Below are 21,478 nucleotides of genomic sequence, written 5' to 3'. Positions count from 1 at the left end.
TTTTGCTGTTAATTTGAAGAAATCTGCCCGTCACACACTTCTAGAAGCTTATGATGATGCTGCTACATCATATCCTAAATGTCAGTTTTGGTTTCAAAGGTTTAAAGGTGGTTATTTCTATGTCAATGAAAAAAAAAGTAGGACCAAGAAATGTTCAAAGGCAATAAATTGCAAGATTTATTGGATGAGATCCCATCTCAAATTCTCAAAAAACTTTCGAACATCCTAGCAGTTAATGAATCGACAGTTTCTAAGTGTTTACATAGGATGGAAAAGGTCAAAAATAAAAAGTGAATCTATTATGGCAATCCCAAGCGCAAAAAGCGGTGGGTTAGTCCAGGAAAGCCATTCACGCCAACACCGAAGCGGAATATTCACTGCCATAAGGTGTGGGATCAACAATGCGTAGTGTTTTACGAGTTGCTAAAACCGCAATAGCGGCTAAAATACGAAAAGTCGCGTTTTTGCATGATAACGCTCGGCCACACGTTGCAAAAGTCGTCCAAAATAACCTGTTGCAGTTCGAGCAGAAAATTCTGCCACAGCGTACTCACCAAACATAGCACTTTCCAATTACCATATATACAGAGCGATGCAGCATGGTTTGGCTGACAGGCGGTTCCGCAAAGTTTAAGAAGCGCGGATACGGATCGATGATTGGATCGCTGCCAAAATAATATAATTCTTCCAACCCAAAAAATATTTTATTTGTTATACATCGTACCAATTTTTCTTTTTAAAGTGAGAAAATTACAAATATTTTTACAAGCATCTAATATTAAAAATACTTTCATTTTGTAGATTTTAAAGTTCAAAATATTGTTATATATTAAAGAAAAACAGTTTTAAAATTTTTATTATCTTTCTTAACTATGAAATATCAACTTTTCAGTTTTCGAAGTTCCACTTTTAAAATTTTGTCTTTCATTTGTTTTGTTTTATTTTAAATATACTGATACATATGTATTGATAATAATAAATACTTGTATAATATATTATAATAAAGTGCTTCAATTTACTATTTATCAAGTGTTTGCAAAAATGCTGATCACTTTCTGACTTGAAAAAGGCATTTACTGTGGAAAATTGATACAATGTATATTACTCAAAGTAGATAATTTTTTACATTTTACAGTATTTATAGTGACAGAGAGATATCATGTCGAAAGAACTTATATTGGTTTGGGAGCGATCCAACCGCCGACCCATCTTCGCACTTCTTCAACTTTGCGCGTGCCAGCCAAGCCACGATGTACCGATCTGACGAAGTGGTAATCAAGACGTGTCATGTCTGATGAGTACCCTGGGTATGGTAGAGTTTCCCATGCGAGCTGCAACAATGTATCCTGGATAACTCTTCCAACAAGTCGCCAAATAATGACATTTTCAGTCAATTCATGTCGCCACGTCTAAACTGTTGAAACCAAAACCCACAATTGGGATGCGATGGAGCAGCATCACCGTAAGCCTCTGAACATGTTTGGTGGGCTTCCGCAGCAAATTTCTTCAAATAAACAACACAAGTAATGAATTTAGAAGAATTTTGAGCGCTCCACGATTAGTGTCGGCGTACGCTGAGTAAATTAATCATATTGAATGCGAAAGTGTTATTCTATGTAGAGGAAGTCAAAACCATTGAGTTCAACCGTTGTGTACACTAACATTTCGCATTTTTTTATTTGTAACGGTTGCTGATCAAAATTTTTGCAAACACCAAATACATGTGCGTTACAAATTTAATTTGTGTTTACGTTATTAAATATTTCTAAGAATATATATATTTATGAAGCTATTCTCAACAATGTAACTCCTCTCCAGTCAGAAAATACAGCGAACTTCACCAAACACTCCCGCAACTAACAGCAACACAAATAACTTAATAGATCTCATATTGGATAACAAGAATACATAACAAAACACAGACACTACTACATAATACAATACAAAACTTTATCAGAGATCCTTCGACCAACAAATATCAGAATTTAAAAATAATTCTGATCGAAAGAAATGCCTTGAGCGAAGGTTCGAAATTCGAGAAGATTTTTGTTAACACGGACGTAGGTGATAGCAAGCCATCAGAGTTCTTTTAGAGTCTCCGCTTTCTTGGTGAGTCTAATTTTACTTATCTTTTGAAAAAACCTACGGTTAAAAAGGTTACATAATAGTTTGAACGTCACACTTACAGGTTCGAACCTCAAGGACATTAACTAACCGGTTAAGCTTGCCTACGATATTTGGAAGATATCTAATTTTTTGCTTCTCGAAACGCCAGCGACGTAACTGTTTAAAATCTACTTAGACCACATATCCAACTCATGAGACTATTGAATTACTCCCATACATTAATTGTTTATATTATGTGTTACAAACTAATCAATTCACAATTTCTATGACAACTTCATGCTGAGTTAATCTTGGCAGTACTGTGAAGCCCAAGAAATCTATTTTTCCTTTCATTAGAGGCACATCATGGTGGAATTAATTGTAGCACGAATCGAGTAGTTTGGCTTGGTGGAAGCAGTCGAGCAGAGTACGGGTAAAATATAGTAACACCATTCAGGAATCTATAATATTAGCCACCATACATTAAATCTTCACTTGGCGATCATGCTTTACACGATTCTACCTTTCTAAAATCTTGCAAAAATGCACATTTGTCGAAAGCAGATTTGCGATGCAGGAAATCTACTGTTGCATATTAATGACTTACCAATACTAAATGTGCCGACACTGCATGTTCTCGGGCTCACTTTTTCCAACAAATATCGTTGGAAAGCACACTGTCTGCGGTTAAAAAACTCTATTTTAACAAAGGTGAATTTCTTACAGTACGTTGCTTGGAGAAGCCATGCGCATATTAACACTATTGCTTTTCTTACCAAAATGCCAAAATACTCCAAATGACGTCTTCAGGAATCTAATAGCTGAAAAAACCCAAATATTGGAAAGTACTGGTTGGAATCTTTTATACACAGACGGCTCAAAATCTTCTGGTCTGCCTCCTGCTTGGGCCGTGGTTGATGCTACAGGACGAGTTCTTCTCAACCACATATTTCACGAAAGTACTTCAACTTTCACATCCGAAGCCAGAGCTATCCTTCATGCTGCGGACCTTGCCCATAAAAACAAACTCAAAACCGTTATTGTTACCGACAGTTTGTCTGTATTACAAGCTATTCGGAGTCCTTCGACTACGAGATGGGGCACCATCAACAAATTAAGGAATATAATTACAACACCCGAGGGAAAAATTAAAATGTTATGGGTACCAAGTCACATCGGTTTATTGGGAAATGAACAGGCTGATCGAGCGGCAAAGGATGCCGCTTCTGCTCCTCTAATTATGAATGAAGTCATGGAAAAGTTTGATCTTCAAAGATACATTGGAAGAAAAGTTAAAGAGAAAATTGCAGAAGAAAATTTAAAATACCATCATCAACACTACTCTTCCATTAACCCTCAATTAACTCCACCGTTATATCCAACTGATGTTGAGAAAATGAAGATCCAAACATTTTCGAGAATTCGCCTTGGTCATACAATTGCAACTCACCAATGGATCTTGAAGAAGTCTTCCTCCCCAATCTGCAGTTGTGGACAAACTCTCACCATAAAGCAGATTCTCTGCGACTGCCTTAGCTTTTGCTTGGCTAGAAGTATTGCATTTGCAACGATTAACCCTTTGGACATTCTACAATCAGCTTCAGAACATAATATCAATTCACTTTACTTTTTTAATACTAGTAAGCTCATTATCTAATATTCATTTATTTAAATTAGAGCCGATAGCCTGTGTTGCTAGTGCTCAATGTCTTTTTTTTAGTCTAAGAATTTATTTCATTAGTCTAAAATTATAATAATAATAATAAAATCTTGCAAATTAAATTCGCAACCTGTCTCTCTATCTATCTTAAGAACTATCTGCCAGATTCTATTTTTCACCCTATAAAATATAAATTTTTTTTAACCTCTATTTAAACTTCAGAAGGAATATTACGCACATGTTCCCATGACAGGAACAGGTCCAAAGAAAATATCAATTGAAATATATCAGAAAAACTAAAATAAAAAGAAGAAAAAGGGGTCACCTTTATCCCCAAACAAAGAATGATAGGAGAAAATTTCCGTAAACACATAAAGAGACTAACATACTAACCAAGTGAAACAGCGCAAACCTTGACATATAGCAGAGAAGTATTGGCTCGAGACAGCTGAGAAGTGGTTCGAAGATAGAAACGTTAGACTTTGAAAATCTTGAAAACCAAATTTCAACGATCTATATTAGAAATTATTTGTTATAACAAAGACCACAATGCTTGTACATGTTATTTCCAAACCTTCAAACATTTTAAAATTTATGTTTACAACAATATAACCATAACCATTGTTTAGAATGATATATCTTAGAAATATGGAAGATATATTATACGCAAGAAAATCAAGTATACACATGCATGCTAGCAGCAATATCATCCACATTTTGTAAAATAACTAATCAAATAAAAACCAATGTGCACATAAATTACTTATAAGTACTACTGTGTGCAACAAAAAAAAGTTCTTTATGTGGGGAGAAAAGACAAAATAAACATCTCCATAAATAGGATAATAAAAAAAAAAACAGGTAGCAAAACATACAAGAAGGAAATTATTGAGAATAAACTAGAAAAGTAAGGAAGTCATAACGATAACGATAAAATCCAAGCAATAAAAGAAAGAACACAAATAACAGATAGTCAAGAATTACTTGGCAAAATACAAACATTCAAAAAGAAACACAACGGAACTAAAGAAAAAGTATTTCAACATTGAAATTGCTTCTAAATCGATACTACTCTTTGCAGTTAATTATAAAGAGCTCCAATCTTTTCTACAAATTTTTGAAATAATATTTAGTACACTAAATACAAAAAGAAAATCACAACTCGTTGGACACAATTTCAATTATCTGCAAATAACTAAGTCTTAGTTCCATCTCCGAACAAAAAAATGTAGTCACAAAGATAAATGATAATAATGCATTAACCATTTTTAAGAATGGATTTAATAATTACATCAAATTCAAGTCCAGGCAAAATATACCGTAATGAGTATAAATAGTAGTTATACACAAACAGAAATAACATACATAATTATCCTAGCTACAACAAAAGGAGCAATAATTATAACAACAGAAACAATAATTACAGAAATAACGACAATAATAATGGAAGATGCAATAGCCAAAGTAACAATTCTTACAATAATAATTGCAACGACAACCCGAACGGAAACAATCATAACTGAAATTGTAACAACAATAATAGCAATCAACAAAACAGCACCAATAATTACCAAAGGTATCAAAACGACCCTAATAGAAACCGAAATGATAAATATAGGGATAGCGGTATACGCGCAATAGAGAGTCAAAAAAACGGAACCCACCTGAATTCCCTAATCAGGCCACACATGTATAAATGTACCAGTCCAAATCTTCCCAATACCAATACCACAATATTGTATTTACTGGATATTGAAAAAGTGTCCAAAGGTATGTGAAACACATTTATTTAAATACTACTAATAAGATGATTCCGAATGTATCAGCTTAACAATAATTACTAGTGAACACATGCAAACCTTAAAAACAAAAAAATTAAAAATAAAATTTGGGAAATGATATAACAGAACACAAAGTAAAACTCCCGAATCAATTGTGTCGTATACCAGATGGAATCATGGAAAAAGATTGTATATACAAACACGCGCACAATATCAACAATGAGAATTTCTCTCTTACAGTTAACACTGCAAATGAACAAAATTTCCTCTCAATGTACGATAAAATGAAACAAAAAGAATATACTTCTCTAAATAAACATAAGAAAAATATGCCCGTCATAGGATTCACTTGGAAATAACCATACCTATTTGGTAAATATTCACAGTAGTAACTGACCATAGACTATTCCTATCCGGCAAAAAAAAAACTATTAAACTCTAAGAAAGCGTTACGTTCCCTTAGTGGATACATATCCGTGTGTTTAATTATCCATTCATAATTCCAATCATTCACCTTCCGCTGTCATAAACATATTATTTTTTAAGTTACTTCATTTATTTGTCCAATTCACTCGTCAATATTTTATGGTTTTATATCAAGTTACTTGTCTGTCAACCACTACTTTGATTTACGGCAAATATTCGTTTTCCCATTCATACTTTTCTTCAAAACATTATATATATACAAGACAAGATATTTCGCTGGCAACATTTGTGGAAGAAAATGGTCATGTTGCAGTGCTGGACCCTAAATATAAACAAACGCTATGAAAGAGAGAAAATTTGCTTTCTTTTTAGAGGACTACTATTATTTTTATGTGTATCTATTTATTTACTTTTCTTATAATTACTCTCCCTAATTCCTACTCTATATATTTATTTTGCTATTGTTATCATTCTTGGTAAAGAAAAGAATATTATAATTATTTCCAATTTCTGCGTTTTTATTAATATTCGACTCTGTCCAAGATGTCACTTAAACAAAAATAAATTGAATACGCAGCGGGGACGTATTGAATCAAGCGTCTTACTATTAAACTCACACTTCAATACAATGGTTATTCTAATTTTGTCACTACAGTGATATGGTGTCTTTTGCTTGGAACTGGCATCAATGTTTTATATGCATGCGCGAGAAATTGTGCTAGACTGGGCAGCCGACTTTAATTTAAAGGTATAAGATGTGTTAAAATATATGGCAGGCGAACAGGAGACTGGGAGTTTGATAGATGATGAGGAGTCACAAATTAGGAAACGTAGTTTAGTTGAGGCACAGACCCAATGATACGTGTCAGGGAATTTGATTTATGAGCATGCGGTGAGGAAGTTTAAATGCGATACCTTCTTAGATTTAGTATAAGGTGGATGGCGATATAACGGACTTGTCCGAATCGTGTATGACGTATGCACGGGTGAGCGCTGCACACAGCCATTATTCGAAATGTGGATGGAAGAATCAAATGGGAGATTTTCATCAGACAAGCTTGTTAATTGGCGGCAGGATATTAAAGCCAAAAATGAAACAAATTAATGTGAAAAAAGTTTTATAACTTATTTTTGTTTTTATAGTTTTTTTATCATTATTATACTAACATATTATTTCTTATGTATTTATATATTAAAACATTTGGTGTTTTGTCGTATTATGTTTTTGCTGTTGCTTTACTCTATCTAGTAGTAATTTGGCACGTCCTTGTACTATTTCTAGGCTTTACTTTACTTTTTTAGCGTAATTATCTATATTGTATAGTAGACCGGGTTTACCTAATTTGTTTGGATTTTGTACGTGAGGCCGTGGATAGCTCCTGAAAAAATAAATAAAATTCATGGCAACTTGTTTTTTTTTTTTTTGAGTACCCACAGCGCTTGTAACTAAGAGTAATAGAAGCCCTAAAGAGGGAAAAACTAAATGCTCATTCGGAGCATGTAGCTGTCGGCCGACGAAAACGAGTACCAGAAAAGCAGATTAACGAATTAAAAATAAAACTATAAAACTAGGTACTAGTAATATGATGTAACATATATAAATGGAATATTTGTGGAAGGGATAGTGAGAAAAAAAAGAAAATTTGAGTTAAGCAGTCGAAAGTATTGCCATAAATAAATTGTGAATAATCCTACATTTAAAGAAATATAATTGTAAATAAAAGAACTTTAAAGTGTATCTTGACCAAAATATCCGCGATCCAGTGATACGGACTGTATCTTACACATTTGGCATTGCGGACACTCTTTAACGTGTTTAAAAATTGTTTTTGCGGGCAATAAAATTATCTTCTCATTTTCATCAGTGTACACGTAGTCCCTGTGTGGTTGGCTTCTATCGGATCGTAAAGGTATTTTAAGAATTTGTTTAATTTCTGTTTATTATTTTCACCTCTTGCAGTAGCGCTGCACCTATATTGTTTAAAATATTGTTATCCATTATTTTAAATTCATTTGGCGATACAGACTCGAAAATCTCGCTTGCCGACATTTAAAATCGCGAATTTTTAAGTGCAAAGACTGGTCTAGGACGAATTTTCCATTGGTGTACATGCCATTTACTTCAAATTTCGCGATTATTTTCCCGCTATATTTGAATGCAAATGAGTCGGAGTTAAATTTTATATGGGCAAATTTTCTTGGACCATTTATATTAATGACCTCATATGCTTTAGGTTTAATATTTTGTCCTTGCTTTTTTCTACTTCACCTTTGCGACCATTTTTCTAATGTGAAGACGATCTTGTCATTATCATCACTGTTTTGGTGCTAATGTCTTTGAGTTCTTTGATTTTAATGTGCGGGAGGGCATTAGCTATATAGTTAATCCTTCCTTTTGAGGTGTTCCTCTGTGAAATCATATTTTTCAAAGTCCACTCTTCAAGGAGTAAACTTTGAGCTTAGACTCCGAATAGAAGGTAAATAAACTAATGGTGTGATCTGATTTTACTAGAAAATGTCGTTCGTAAATATAAGGTCTCAAATGTTTAATTAATTAATTAATTAATTAGTTCTTGTTGTATACTATGCAAATGCAACGAAGCGTCTTATACCATCTGGATCGGTTGGGTAGGGTATTTTTTAATGACATATTTGCTGTCATCAGGTATCGGTATATTTGTAATCTATGAATGTTACTCCATGCCCGAAGAAAGAACATTTCTTTAGATTTGATTGTAAATTGTGTTTTCTACACAACAGGAATACTTTCGTAAATTTTTGAGCCAACAAATGTGAGCCTGACATACAGCAAACTATTCGTGTTTAGGAAGAATAATTATGAACATTTTTTAGCAACAAATAAATAGATATATAGAAAAATGATAGTAATTCTTCAAAATGAATGCAATTTCTTTATTACAAAATTTTCACACCAAAATACCAAAAGTAAACGCCCAAGCACACAAATAAAAATGAAAATTCTATTGGTTATGCACACATATGAATTTACTTAGGCAAAAGCACGCATAATCGCATACGAGTAATTGTAGTACAGTGCGAATACACAGCTCTATTCAACTCCCTATTCAACACGCATATTATCACACACAGATGTTCATGGTGCGTAGTCCTTCGCATAGTTGTAAAAACTTCACCAAATGTGTTCTTTTCAGTTCTTTTACTCTCTTTTATTTCCTTTCATAACATTTGTCTCTATTTCTGGTTTTGCATTGCGACACGATACTTTTCCTGCGGAGATGTTGCTAGCAAAGTGTCTTATTTTATATATATATTTTTGTTCATATATCTTTTCAATATGTATATCTGTGTGCCTAAATAACAAAAACATAATATGCATAAGATCAAACATTTCGCTAGCAACATCGCAAAACGCAATTACCATATCGCGCTTCAGGGCACGAAATAAAAGCAAAGAAGAGAGCAAAAATGTTGTTAAACGTGTACTTGTAACATTGTGCGCATATGTACCCAACAGCGTAATATATTGAACAGATATGTTTAGCGCGTAGCGCATGTGATTATGCGAGCTTGTGGGCACATTTGCGTAATCATAAGCAATAGAATCTTCAATTATGATTTTCTATTCTGTCTGGCCGTTTATTTCTGGTATTATCCGCCTGAGTGGTCGAGCAGGCAAGAAGCCTCGACTAGCAATTCAATGGCCGTGGGTTCAAATCTAAAATGCCGTAGAGTTTTTAATAAAACCGATAGTCTTAGATGCTAGTGTTTTAAGACTTTAGTCTTAGAGTTAATTGCCTGGCTAAATTAATAATAATATGGTATGGTATTTTGTTGCGAATAATTTTTATGAATTTTTATGAATTATTTTTGTGTTATTTTTTAGGATTGAAGTATATCTTTTGTTTATAGCTTTATCTTAAGTTAAAACCAATGGTGAATTGTTATATAATATGAGTTTCTGTTTCTTACGAAATATATTTTTTGAACATCAATCCATAAATGCAGTTGTTAATAAGGCAAATCTTCTTTTTCGTACGTTATGTAAACTTTATTGGCCTACCCCATACTACCTCAATTAGATTGACATTAAAATAGGACATATAACTTTCATGAAGAAACACAATAGAAAACGATTAGGTAAGCCATTTCAAGGACCATATGAAGTAATAAATATGATAGAATCCAAGATAAGTAGAAAAATTAAAGATAATTTTGATCCTATCCATAAAAGGCTAGCTAAAAAATATTACAACTAGAATAAAATATATAAACTTTTAATATTTCAAAACTATGATACTATGTTAACAATACCCTATAAATATACAAACTTAAATCTATCTATAATTTCGTAAATATAATAAACCATCCATTTACTTTGTATTTTTAAAAAATTTATTCATAAATAAAGATCAAGAAAAAGCAAGTGTCATGCTGGGTTTGAATATGTTTAAAAGTATTGACTTACACCAGGCGCCTACACTAGTTGTTTACATAAACTTATGAATACGCCAATGTAAGCATTAATATAATTGTAAAAAATGTTTTAGAATTACAAATGATATATATCCAGTTTTACAAACTAATAAAGTAAGACTTCCTATGACAACTTCATGGTGAGTTAATCTTGGCAGTCCTGTGAACTTCAAGAAATCTGTTTTTTATTTAATAGAAGTACTTCGTGGTGAATGTATGTATTTTGGTGCATATGAAGTAGTTTGACTTGGCGATGCTAGCCGAGCAGAGGAAGCTTGAAATTCATAAATCTACAATATTAATCAACACACGTCAAATCTTTCCTTGGGATTCCTTCCTGCTCCGTCAGAAACTACTTTATTATCATCCTTCATGAATTAGAATTCTATACACAATATCTACTTCTGATCCTAACAATTTTCTAATCCCATCAAACTTCTCAATATCAAAAACAATTTTTCACTCAAGGCTTTCAACATAGTATTGGCTATCAAAAAGTTGCCTTGTTTCACGAGTTCACCTACCACATTAAAATCTCACAAAACATGAAGATGTCAATAACATCGACACAAATGCCAACTACCTTTACAGAAGTTTTCTGATAAATAAAAGGCATACCTTAAAATAACTGAACAATGTCCATCAGATAATATTACAATAAATTCCGCCTCTTTAAAGTGCTAATACCTAAAACAATAAACGTTCTAGATTCGATCATAGAGATGCTGACATCAAAATTAAGGAAAGAAAAGAAATATAGTAGCGCTCAACAAAGGTCTATATTTTATTTCTATTTATAAACAATATCAGTTAATAGAAGAAGTCTACAACAGACCGCATAGACAGCTAGGTATCGGAAAACGAACAACTAAAATACGAGCTTTCGTAAACAATTGTACAATGTGTATTCCAAACAAACAACTCAACAAAGAGAAACAACAAATTCCAGATACCCCAAGCAGTTTTGAAATTATATCAACCGGAATTATATCAAGTTGGTCCCTTAAAAGCATCGAATGGATTTCGGTACATTTTAAGAATGTAATACAAATTAACGAAATTTGTAATCCATAGCAAGATGCTAAAACAACAGCGGAACCAATTATTAAACAATTTATTTTAAAATTCGGTCATTTTGAATTTGTGAAATCCAATAGAAGAACTGAGTTCACTGGTGAACTGTTAATTAACGTATGAACTGTTCATAGCTCATACTTTCCATTAGTATCACCTGTTTTGAGTTAATATTATTTTTTTAGAGTTGCATTTACAAAAGAAAACAACTGCAAATTGAAAATAAAAATAATTTAAAAAAAAAAATTGTTTACCTACCGACATGTGAACCAAAACAAATTTTAATTTGTGAAAGGTCAATAAGTTAATTTTTTTTTTTTTTTGCTTCAATTGTCTAATTAATACACTAATTAATTCGCCAAAGTTTGTAATCGATTCCGTACTGAAAATCATCATCATTGATAGAGAGAACGCAAGGGATAATAAAAACTAATCAGTCTATTGGATATACTGGTCCTATCGCCAATAACCTTAATCTATTCTACTAGACAAAAAAAAAGATATGTATATATATTAAATTAAATAACATAGCAATGTCGAGGAAAATATATACATCAGACGTAGTGATTATTTTGTTCATGTTTAGTAATTTGGCAGTAGAGGAACTTCGAGATTGGCCGCAAAGGGGTCTTGTGAGTTGTAGAAGGAGTCTGCCAGACGCTTCAAATCTTACGTTACCAGAAACTGTGCAAGTGAATAGTTTTATATATTTACCGACAATGTAAATTAAAATTAACACGTAGATTTTTGCAAAAACTTTCGCGTGTCAAAGGAGGCTGTTTAATACGTTTTAGGAAAAATTGGTGCAAATAACTCGTTAGCCCTCAAAAATTGGAAATTGTTATCTCTTAATATATATGTCGAACGGTTTCGGGATGAATACTAATTGACTTGTATTTTTTTAGCTCTTTTGCGATGTCAGCAGGACTATTTTTGGGCTTATTTATTACAGTTTTTATAATATCTCATTTTTCGCGTTCCGTAAGTTTGTTTGGTTGATTGGTGTTCATTTTCCGGGATATTTGTGTTATTGTAGTTTTTTATAATAGTTCGGTTAATAACACAACTAATTCCAATTGCTTTCGCTATTCTCCGTACAATTTTTCCCCACTTTTAAATTTCATAATCGCGTTTCTAACTCCTTAAGAAATCGCCTTGTGTTTTTGTATATTTTGCGAATTTTAAAGAAAAAAATGAAACTTGCTTGAATTATCATTTAAATGTAGGAAAACAAGTATAACACCAAGTGCAACTAACAAGTACCACTAACTAAAGATGTTCTTTTCCCTTAAATACTACCTTTCGGTAGTATTGTATGTACACTTTTTTGTAGTTTTTATAGGATTAAAGTATATTTTTTTTATAACTTTATTTTACGCCAAAAAATCATTTGAATTATTATTTAATATAAGATTTTGTTTTTATGAAATATATTTTTTGATCCTCAACTCATAAAATCAATTTTTAACAAAAAACCCCAATTTTTGGTACCTCATGTAGACTTTATTGGTCTACCGTATAAATATATTATGTAAAATGAAAAGATATTCACTAAAATTCAAGGTTAAAATTCACAATTCAGTGATCCTAAGAAACAAAACTTTGAAATTATTTTACTTTATTTCACTGACGAAAGCCATACGTAACTCACAACTAACTAGCTTTCAAGGTATGCCGTTCAAATGATACATAATCAGTGCCACAATTATAATGGGAAAATGAAAACCATTTTCTTTGCATTAATTTTATTTACACACAAATAATGTCGAGAAACTCAACACTGACAGTATCAAACATCGCTCCAAATGCGGAAGAAGATTATATCTGTAAGCAGTTTTAACCGCTAGCTTCGAGTGTAGCAAGATCAATCATCAATATTTGGGTAAGAGTTTTTCGGAGGTATTTCCATATCATAAGTTGTAGGCAAAAATTACAAAAAATGTTCACTTTTCTTTTGAGATTGGATTAACTCTTTGTCTATAGTGAGCGCGTACTTAGACAAATCACACTTGTTTATATAACCTCGTCTTCTTTGTGGACTGCGCATTTCTGGCATCTTCATATTTGCGACTGAAGATGAACTTCGTCAGTAATTTTCTCTTTACAACGTTTATGCAATAATTTGTTTTTGGGTAGATAATGCTTAGCATACAAATGATGTGTGGATATATGTGATGGGTATATAGAATAAGCCTAGGCATACAGACAGGCTTAGTTTTGATTAAATTGGTCCAGAGATTCGTTTATGAATCTTGTTGCACTGAGTGGCGTATTCTTCGTACGCGCCTGTTCCATATCATTAATATGATTCCAGAACCGATTTCAAGCAAAAACTAATTGCTCGTATATGCTATAAACTTGCAGCAAAAGGCTATTTTCTACTTTTACACTACCTTACCACTTACCACTATTACATGGCGATGTCTCATTTCCAAATGGGGCATCACATTTGGTATTAGTAGTAATATTTAGGCTTTGAACTGTTGGAGACTCGGCGGATACTGGCGGGGTGGATATGGAAGAAGACATTACCGGCAACACTGACGTGGCTGTGGTGGATGTATTAATGGTTGTAGTCATCATTGTAATTAAAGGAGAAGACGGTGAAGTTACTGCGGATGGTGGCATCGCCGTTGCTGTTGTGGCCGCAGGCTTTAATGTTGTATTTGCTGATATTAACATACTGCTGACTGTTTCTACTTTTCCCCTTGATTTTGCACAGTTTTAGTGCAAGTTAGTTATATGAGTATCTTAAGATTCGATGATAAATAACTAACAGCATCAATTCTTAATTTCTGTTCATCACACTACCACTTCCGTCATTTCAAAATGTACTGTATTGGTTGTCTCTTAATATTTATATTGGCTTGATTACCCTTCTCTCAAAATTTTGTCATTTTTATGACTTCAACGCAATTTTTGCATTTGTAAAACAGGAACATGTATCTATCCATACATCTGTGTATACCATATAAATTTTAATACCTTTTGCTGCTTTAACACACGGGGTGACCATATTATAAACTGGAGAAGCTGGCAATGCTACTTTTGTCTACATTAGCAAATCACTTATTAGCATTGAATAAATCAAAAGTTTGATTTTATTACATCAAGCACATTATAACATGGAACACAAACACTCGTTTCTTAGCAAGTAGAAGATATTGAGAATTTACTTCATATTCACAAAATAATAAATAATTAAATAACGAAAAGAAGAACGATGGTGAAATATCTAACACCCTTCCATTAATTAATTCATTTTTACGCATTAGATTGATAACTTTTAATTTTCTCGTGAGTCAGTACAATCTTTTGAATAACAAGAAATTTTTAAATATCACTAACTATATTTATGAAGAGATTCTGTAGATTTAATTAAATATTAATATTAAATGCAAATAATCTTCAAAATATTAGTCGTATAGGGATTAAATACAATACGGGTTTATTACGTTTTGATAGTAATTAAGTAATTTCCAAATATCAAAATTCAAGTTTTTCCAACATAATGAGCACATACATCAGAAACGTTTTTTTTTTTAGATAAATTTAACCAGTCTCCAACTATCTTCTTGCGTTGTTATCCAAAAAGAAAGAGTGGAAAAAAGACAAATAAAGAAACGGAAAAATAAATATAGTAATTGGAGTTCATTGAAAGAATAGTACTGGGAGTTTCGGCAGTTTATGCAAAAATGAACACTCGCAGCCATATCCTGGCGTTGTTGCCGTTCAACTATCATAAACTTTTTGTTTGGATTAGTCTCTCATAGTTGTTGTGACTTTGTATCATATATCGAACCCCGGGCGACATCTCGTATCTGAAAGTCAACTTATGTTTTCGGTTGGTTCGGTAGCATTAAGCTTTGCTTGATGCCCATAGGTTTTTTGGAATCACGTAGGCACAACGGTTGTTAAATACGCTCTCCTTTACCAAATTACGCGAAAGCAAAAGAGCTTACGTTTGGTATTAGTATTGGTTGTGCTAAGTTGATATTGATTGTGTAGGCTTGCATTTATAAGAGAAAACAAGTCTAAATTGAAAACAAAATTCCAAGCAAAATTGTTTACTTGCAAACAGCTGAGTCAAAAAAAAAAAAAAATTAAAATGAAATAATTAACATAAACAAAATTTATTGAGCAAAAAAGTTTAAACTCGTCACGAAAAAAGGAAAATTTTTCCTTTAGGTTTTTTGCACATTTTTTTTTCGAATGAGTGAATAAGCCACATTTTGTATTGGTTTACCTTATTTTACATACAAAATGTTATTAACAGCGTGCATTTAAATTTCGAAGATTTGCAACAAATATGTCGTCTCTGCCTATGAAAAGGTAAATTTGTATGATTGCAAAATAAAACTACGCGAAACCAGCGAGGAAGCCAGATCCGAAAATCACTTGAATCTAACGATCACATAATTAATGGAAATATTTATTAACAGCAAGGTAAGCATATTTATTTATTTATTTATTTATTCCACTTGTATAAGAAAATCAACTAAAACAAACTGGCAGTCGAATTCAATTGATTCTCAAAGTAAATCTTAAATTAATTAATATTAAAACATAGTATAAGTACAATAAAACAAATAAGAACGCAAAGAAAAGAAAAAAGAGCATGTACACAACTAGCATAGAGCCACACCCACAACCGGTACAGGACCACACTGGAAGTGACCCCTAAGCCATCGCAAATATGCATAAGCTTGGCAACCGATAATAGTTAACAACAATTAACTTTCAATTCATAATGACTTTTTAAGGTTGAAAGTTTGTTCAAGTACGACATAGGTAAATCGCGCGTATTAAGCAATGTTGCTTTAATGTACTTTAAAGAATCCGTTAATGAGAATAAGTGATAGACGTCATTTAGGTTCTGGCAAACAACTATGAGAGGACTGAACAGTTCGTAATTATATTTACATTGACTAAGCTTTATCAAGATAAAGTGCCTAGAGACGCGGTTAGGAACCTTAAAGCCTATCTCACGAAGTAATGCGGGCGAGTCAATTGTACCAGTTATTAATTTGATTACGAAGGAAACACCAAGCACAAATCTACGTTTTTCCTGTGACGTTAACGAAAACAGAAGAAACCTACTTTCATAGGGTGGAAGAGGGGCAATCGGGTCCCAACCCAAATTCCTAAGAGAAAACTGCAAGAATTGCTTTTCAACAGATTCAATTGAATCTACGTAGCACCACACAACAGAGGAGACACCAAACAGAGGCATACTTGAGTATGGGTCTAACCAAACACATGCACAGCCTTTTAGTAATGTAAGGATCATCAAGCTCTTTGGACCATCTCTTTATAAAACCAAGCGCGGACGTAGCATTGCTTAACGAAAGCTCAATGTGCAAGTTAAAACATAATCTATGGTCAAATAGAACGCCTAAATCTGTGAACGAATCGACGTCCTTCAACTTGTGCGAATCAATGAAATACTGAGTAATGAACGACTTTCTTCTTGAGAAAAAAAGCTTCTTACATTTATTTAGATTTAGTTTCAGAAGATTCAAAGACCACCATGCATCCAAATTATTCAAATCACTTTGAAGATGATGTGTTTGCGATTCTACGGAAAGGGAAGAAAACAGTTTCACATCATTACCATACATTAAGATCTCGCTGAATTTAATCCCGGAGGTCAAATCATTGACGTATAAATTAAATAAAATGGGTCCTAAGTGGCTACCTTGAGGTACGCCAGACGCCACGGGAAATTCATCCGAGGTAATGAGGGTAAACAAAACCTTGAATGATCTACCATGCAGATAAGAGCTTAACCATTCCACTAAAAAGAAAGGTAAGCCAAAGGCTTGGAGTTTAATGATAAGTAGTCTATGGTTAACCAAATCAAACGCTTCGCTAAAGTCAGTGTATATGACATCAGTGCGGGAGCCACTAGAGAAAGCCGTGAAAACATGAGAAGTAAACTCTAACAGATTGGTAACCGTAGATCTTCTCTTTCGAAAACCATGTTAGAGAGGAAGAGAGGTTACATACAACACTTTGACTATAAATTTTTTATTATTTCCATTTCATTCATTTATGTTTTTAATTTATATAAATATATGCGAATATTAACAATATAAACAGTACACATATATTAATAGCTGGTTTGCTTATTTATAGAGACTGTTTGTTTGTAGAGAGCCAGCTGTTATTTTTCGAATTTTGACGGCAACAACTAGACATTAGCAAATATAAATTTCTCTTTTTTTCCTGCTTGTTCATTTTTATATTAATAATAGCAATAAAAATGAGACAAAAGTTTTACGCGATTGGAACAAAATCGATTATAAGCTATCGGGTTGGTCGCTAACAAAAGTTAGCTTTTAGATCCGTGATTACCCATCTAAACTAAAAATGACACCAAAGCTCTCCAATAACGATTTTGTTAAAGCAGAATTGCTAGAGTACGAAAATTATAAGTTTAACTGTCCAAACAAAAAAGGAAGAAAATATAAAGCTTTAAAAAGGAAAAAAGTATTTACAAAAGTTAAAACGTTGAAGGTAAATTATTAATCCATAATTTTATATAACAACTAATATGCTAATTTAAGTAGGTATAGATCGCAAAGGAGGTTACCAAACTTGCACCTAGCAGCAAATAAATTCCTATTTGACATTGTCGAAAAACACTCATATGTTAAGAATAATAAAACAGGGCCGGCAAATCCACATAAATTTAAATGTAAATGGAATGTTAATCGGTACGAATGTGTGTAGAAATGGAACGAAGTGTGTATAAGCGAATATATGAGAAATCTTTATTTAAAATAATGTTCATTTTATTTTCAGTCGTTAAATCTTTATAGATATCAACTAAGGTGTTTTGAAATTTTATTTTACTGCTTAAGTTTTTTTAAAGTGAACCCATTATATTTAAAAAAATATATTTTATATTTGTATTTTTTTTAAATTGAAATATTGAAATATGTTTATATTTTTAAACGAAGTTGTTAAAGCATTTTTATTATGAAGTAAACATTTAATTTTATGTGCATTACATCTCTATATAGTTCGTTGTAATTCCTTTTGCTTCTTTTCGGAAATCGGTTTGATTGTTAATTCTTGATCTGAGAAGGTTGAACCCCTTCCCATTGTATTTCGAGCTTTTTCTTGGATTTTATTAAATTTCTCTTCCCTCACATTAGTTGGCTTGGCTGCGCATGACATTAGCTGCGACTCTAACAGATACTTCGTGTCTCTTAACAGTCATTTGGAACTACGCATATTATGTGTTTGCATTAAATGGTTGCGAACACTCGAGGTAATTCATATAGTTGAATCGTGGCAAGATCCCGGGAAGCTCGCATTGGTATGCAAAAGTCGAAGTTAATTATCACATCTTAATTTTATGTTCAGTCATTAAATCATTGCAAAAATCAACTGAGGGTACGCAAGAATAAAGTGGCGGTCAATAGCATTAGTGACAAGCGTTGGAGCCATGCTAAGAAATTGGCAAGATTTAAAGCAAGCGCTTTAGCGACATTTCATGCAATTGCTGTCGGTGAGTTGCTTAGTGAATCATCTATAGGCATGGGGGACCATTATAGGTAAACGTCACTTAAATTTTATTACTATTTTTAATGAGTACTTATTTTATATTATATAGCGCATTTTAAGGGAAACAAACAAATTACAACAGACACAACACAAAAAGATTGTAACATTATGTCAGAGACAGGTGACAATATACGGGAGAAGCTCAACATTATGCCAGGGGCGAGTCACAACATTCAAGAGAGCCTCAACACCATGTCAGAGACGAGCACACATACCAGATGTAGCATAAAAAATAGGCTGCATTAGCAAGAATGAGAACGTGAGCGAAAATATCAGGAAGAACACTTAAAAAGAGATGAACGAGAGCAAAAATTTTGGGATTAAAAGGTTTAAAATAAAGTGAAGTACTGGTAGACCTAACTATGGATTAGTAGATGTAACCGAAGTTATTCGAAGTTTCTATTGAAATTATTATTAGTACTTTTTATGTGAATTTCTCGAAGATAAGCATCTAAAAAATTCAATTCGAAATGAATTGCGATTTCTTTGATATTTAGCGCATGATGGTAGTACTCAATCAATCCCACAATTGGGCTTAACAATGTTTAACTAAAATGTATCTTGAGTGAAGTATGCGTTTAGTATGAAGGTTTTTATCAAACATATCCTTTACTCAAAAGGTTTTTGAGATTGCATCCCATATTCCCTGTTTGGAGCATTTGTTCCTATATGCTCGAGAGCGTTTATCATGTGAGCAGTGTTGTTTTGTGACCTCATCAATGAGTTTTTTTCAAACATTTTCCGATCAATTTATTTGTGTAGTTTAGATTTATTAAACGGACCACTTCCCTCGTTTAATATAAATAATTGCATTAATTTTGTTTATTACCTGAACTTTGGAAACCCAGAATTTGTTTTACAGAATTCTTAATCTTTAATTTTATTAATTAGCCTGAATTCAAGAGACAATTATGTTAATCTCTATAATCTGCTTATATTTTATCATTTAATACCATTGGAAGCCTAATTTGTACTACTTGCACCATAGTTTGAAAATTATTATTTAGGACTCTTTAATAAAACAATTTTATCAAAATACTTCCAATTCAAAATAAATGATCTTCAATGGTTATTTTTTATTTCTGACAATATAATACATGGTATAAACCAAAACTGCCAATCACACAATGTAAAAAAAAAAAAAAAAATGTATATTAGTTTAAGATAAACACAAGTTAGGTAAATAACTTTCAAATTTAAAAGAAACAATTCCTTCCAACCTTCTCATGCGTTTTTTTTTATTATATACATGCAAAACCATATGATTTATCAATTCCCATAAACACTTGTAAAAAGTCGGGGAAGTTAAAGTCCCAGCCCGAAAACTTCTTATTGCGTCAGCCACGTATTTTTGTAATCTACACCGCTTGTGGTACAGGGTATATTAAACTAAGCGGATATATGTAACACCCAGTAAGGCTCAAGACATACCGACCTTTTTTTATACCGATTTATTCAGGATCTTAATATGAATTGGTCTAAGCCTGCCTGTTTACTTGTCCATCTGATGTCTGTCCATGTAAATTATTTTGAAGCTAAAGATCGCGATTTTTGGGATATTTTGATGAAGTTTGTAACAGTGACAAGTGTTGACACACGGACGAATGCCTTTGAAAATGGTTTTGATCGGTCCACTTTTTCGACCACTTTACTTATAACAACAAATTCTGAAAAGTCGTTGTACGGAAAAAAATTGCAATTTATATCATAATAGTAATTTAATATAAAAAAATCAATTATACCAAATTTGATCTCGGATCTCGGCTTTACGGCAATTGATCATTTGTAGAGCCGAAAGGTCTAAGTAGTGAAGAACAATTTTTTAAATATCAAAATCGAAAAATAATCCATAATATTTTTCTTTATTAACACTTTTTATTTTTCATACGTTTTTTTTTATGATATGTAACATATTAGTTGCCTTAGTCTTGTCTGACTAAAACAGTTCTACTTGGTTTAATAAAATAAGATATCAGAACCAGGCATCATAAACCAAAAATATAATTTACATGAATTTTTAATAGATGTTTTTCAAATATGTGCTGTTTACACTTATATTGATTTTTTTCTTTTTGCTTCTTTTGTCATATGTATTTGTTTGCATCGAATTCCTTATTTTCTTTTTTTTGCACACAATATGACAATGCTGGCGAACGCGGCCGTGGTGTTTACCATTTTGGATTTATTTATCCGAAAAAGAGGTACAAAGAAATTAATGGAAAAGCAAGTAAGAGTTAACTTCTACCTTCGAGCGTCATTTAGTTTATATATCTGTAAATTTTTGTCAACGATGTTTTTAAGCATATAATACAAGGAAGGAATTCAACACGCCATTTATTGCGGAAAGAATTCATTCACCATAAATATATTCGAAATAAAAAAATTATGTGCGCTTGATATT

General features: G+C 32.4%; 2 protein-coding genes across 11 annotated transcripts in view; one reads left to right on the top strand and one right to left on the bottom strand.

Annotated features, from left to right (window-relative positions):
- LOC119643003 (protein BCL9 homolog) overlaps positions 1-14,503 on the bottom strand; it is a 61,774-nt gene extending 47,271 nt beyond the window's left edge. For 3 of the 4 annotated variants that reach the window (XM_038042358.1, XM_038042359.1, XM_038042360.1), the window contains exon 1: positions 13,908-14,500. In XM_038042358.1, the coding sequence (XP_037898286.1) occupies positions 13,908-14,184 (277 nt within the window). In that variant the 5' untranslated portion in view covers positions 14,185-14,500. Of the gene's footprint in view, positions 1-13,907 lie in introns of all 4 variants that reach the window. The other variant, XM_038042361.1, reaches the window with a different exon arrangement.
- A 1,150-nt stretch (positions 14,504-15,653) lies between these two features.
- Positions 15,654-20,729, top strand: LOC119643004. Of its 7 annotated transcripts, none has more exons than XM_038042362.1 (5): positions 17,993-18,021; positions 18,075-18,249; positions 18,666-18,829; positions 18,877-19,067; positions 19,127-20,729. In XM_038042362.1, exons 2-5 carry the CDS (start codon positions 18,228-18,230, stop codon positions 19,134-19,136), a joined length of 387 nt encoding a protein of 128 aa, XP_037898290.1. In that variant the 5' UTR covers positions 17,993-18,021; positions 18,075-18,227; the 3' UTR covers positions 19,137-20,729. The 7 variants fall into 7 exon arrangements, 2 of the variants coding, with proteins under 2 accessions (XP_037898290.1, XP_037898291.1); XM_038042363.1 differs by having other exon boundaries at positions 17,999-18,021; positions 18,666-18,781; positions 19,127-20,728; XR_005248192.1 differs by lacking the exon at positions 17,993-18,021 and adding exons at positions 18,310-18,338; positions 18,531-18,595 and having other exon boundaries at positions 18,080-18,249; positions 18,666-19,067; positions 19,127-20,727.
- The last annotated feature ends 749 nt before the right edge of the window (positions 20,730-21,478 follow it).

This window comes from Glossina fuscipes, unplaced genomic scaffold (genome assembly GCF_014805625.2).
Source record: "Glossina fuscipes isolate IAEA_lab_2018 unplaced genomic scaffold, Yale_Gfus_2 308, whole genome shotgun sequence".
Lineage (NCBI taxonomy): Eukaryota > Metazoa > Arthropoda > Insecta > Diptera > Glossinidae > Glossina > Glossina fuscipes.
Note: the sequence above shows the minus strand (reverse complement) of the source record. Positions and strands in the feature narration are given on the sequence as shown.

Bases quoted from the DNA above. Each gene is read 5' to 3' on its own strand.
- LOC119643004 (XM_038042362.1), top strand. From the start codon at position 18,228: ATGTGTGTAGAAATGGAACGAA. The intron at 18,250-18,665 runs GTGTGTATAAGC...CCCTCACATTAG, and splicing joins GTGTGTAGAAATGGAACGAA to TTGGCTTGGCTGCGCATGAC. The intron at 18,830-18,876 runs GTATGCAAAAGT...TTTTATGTTCAG, and splicing joins ATCCCGGGAAGCTCGCATTG to TCATTAAATCATTGCAAAAA.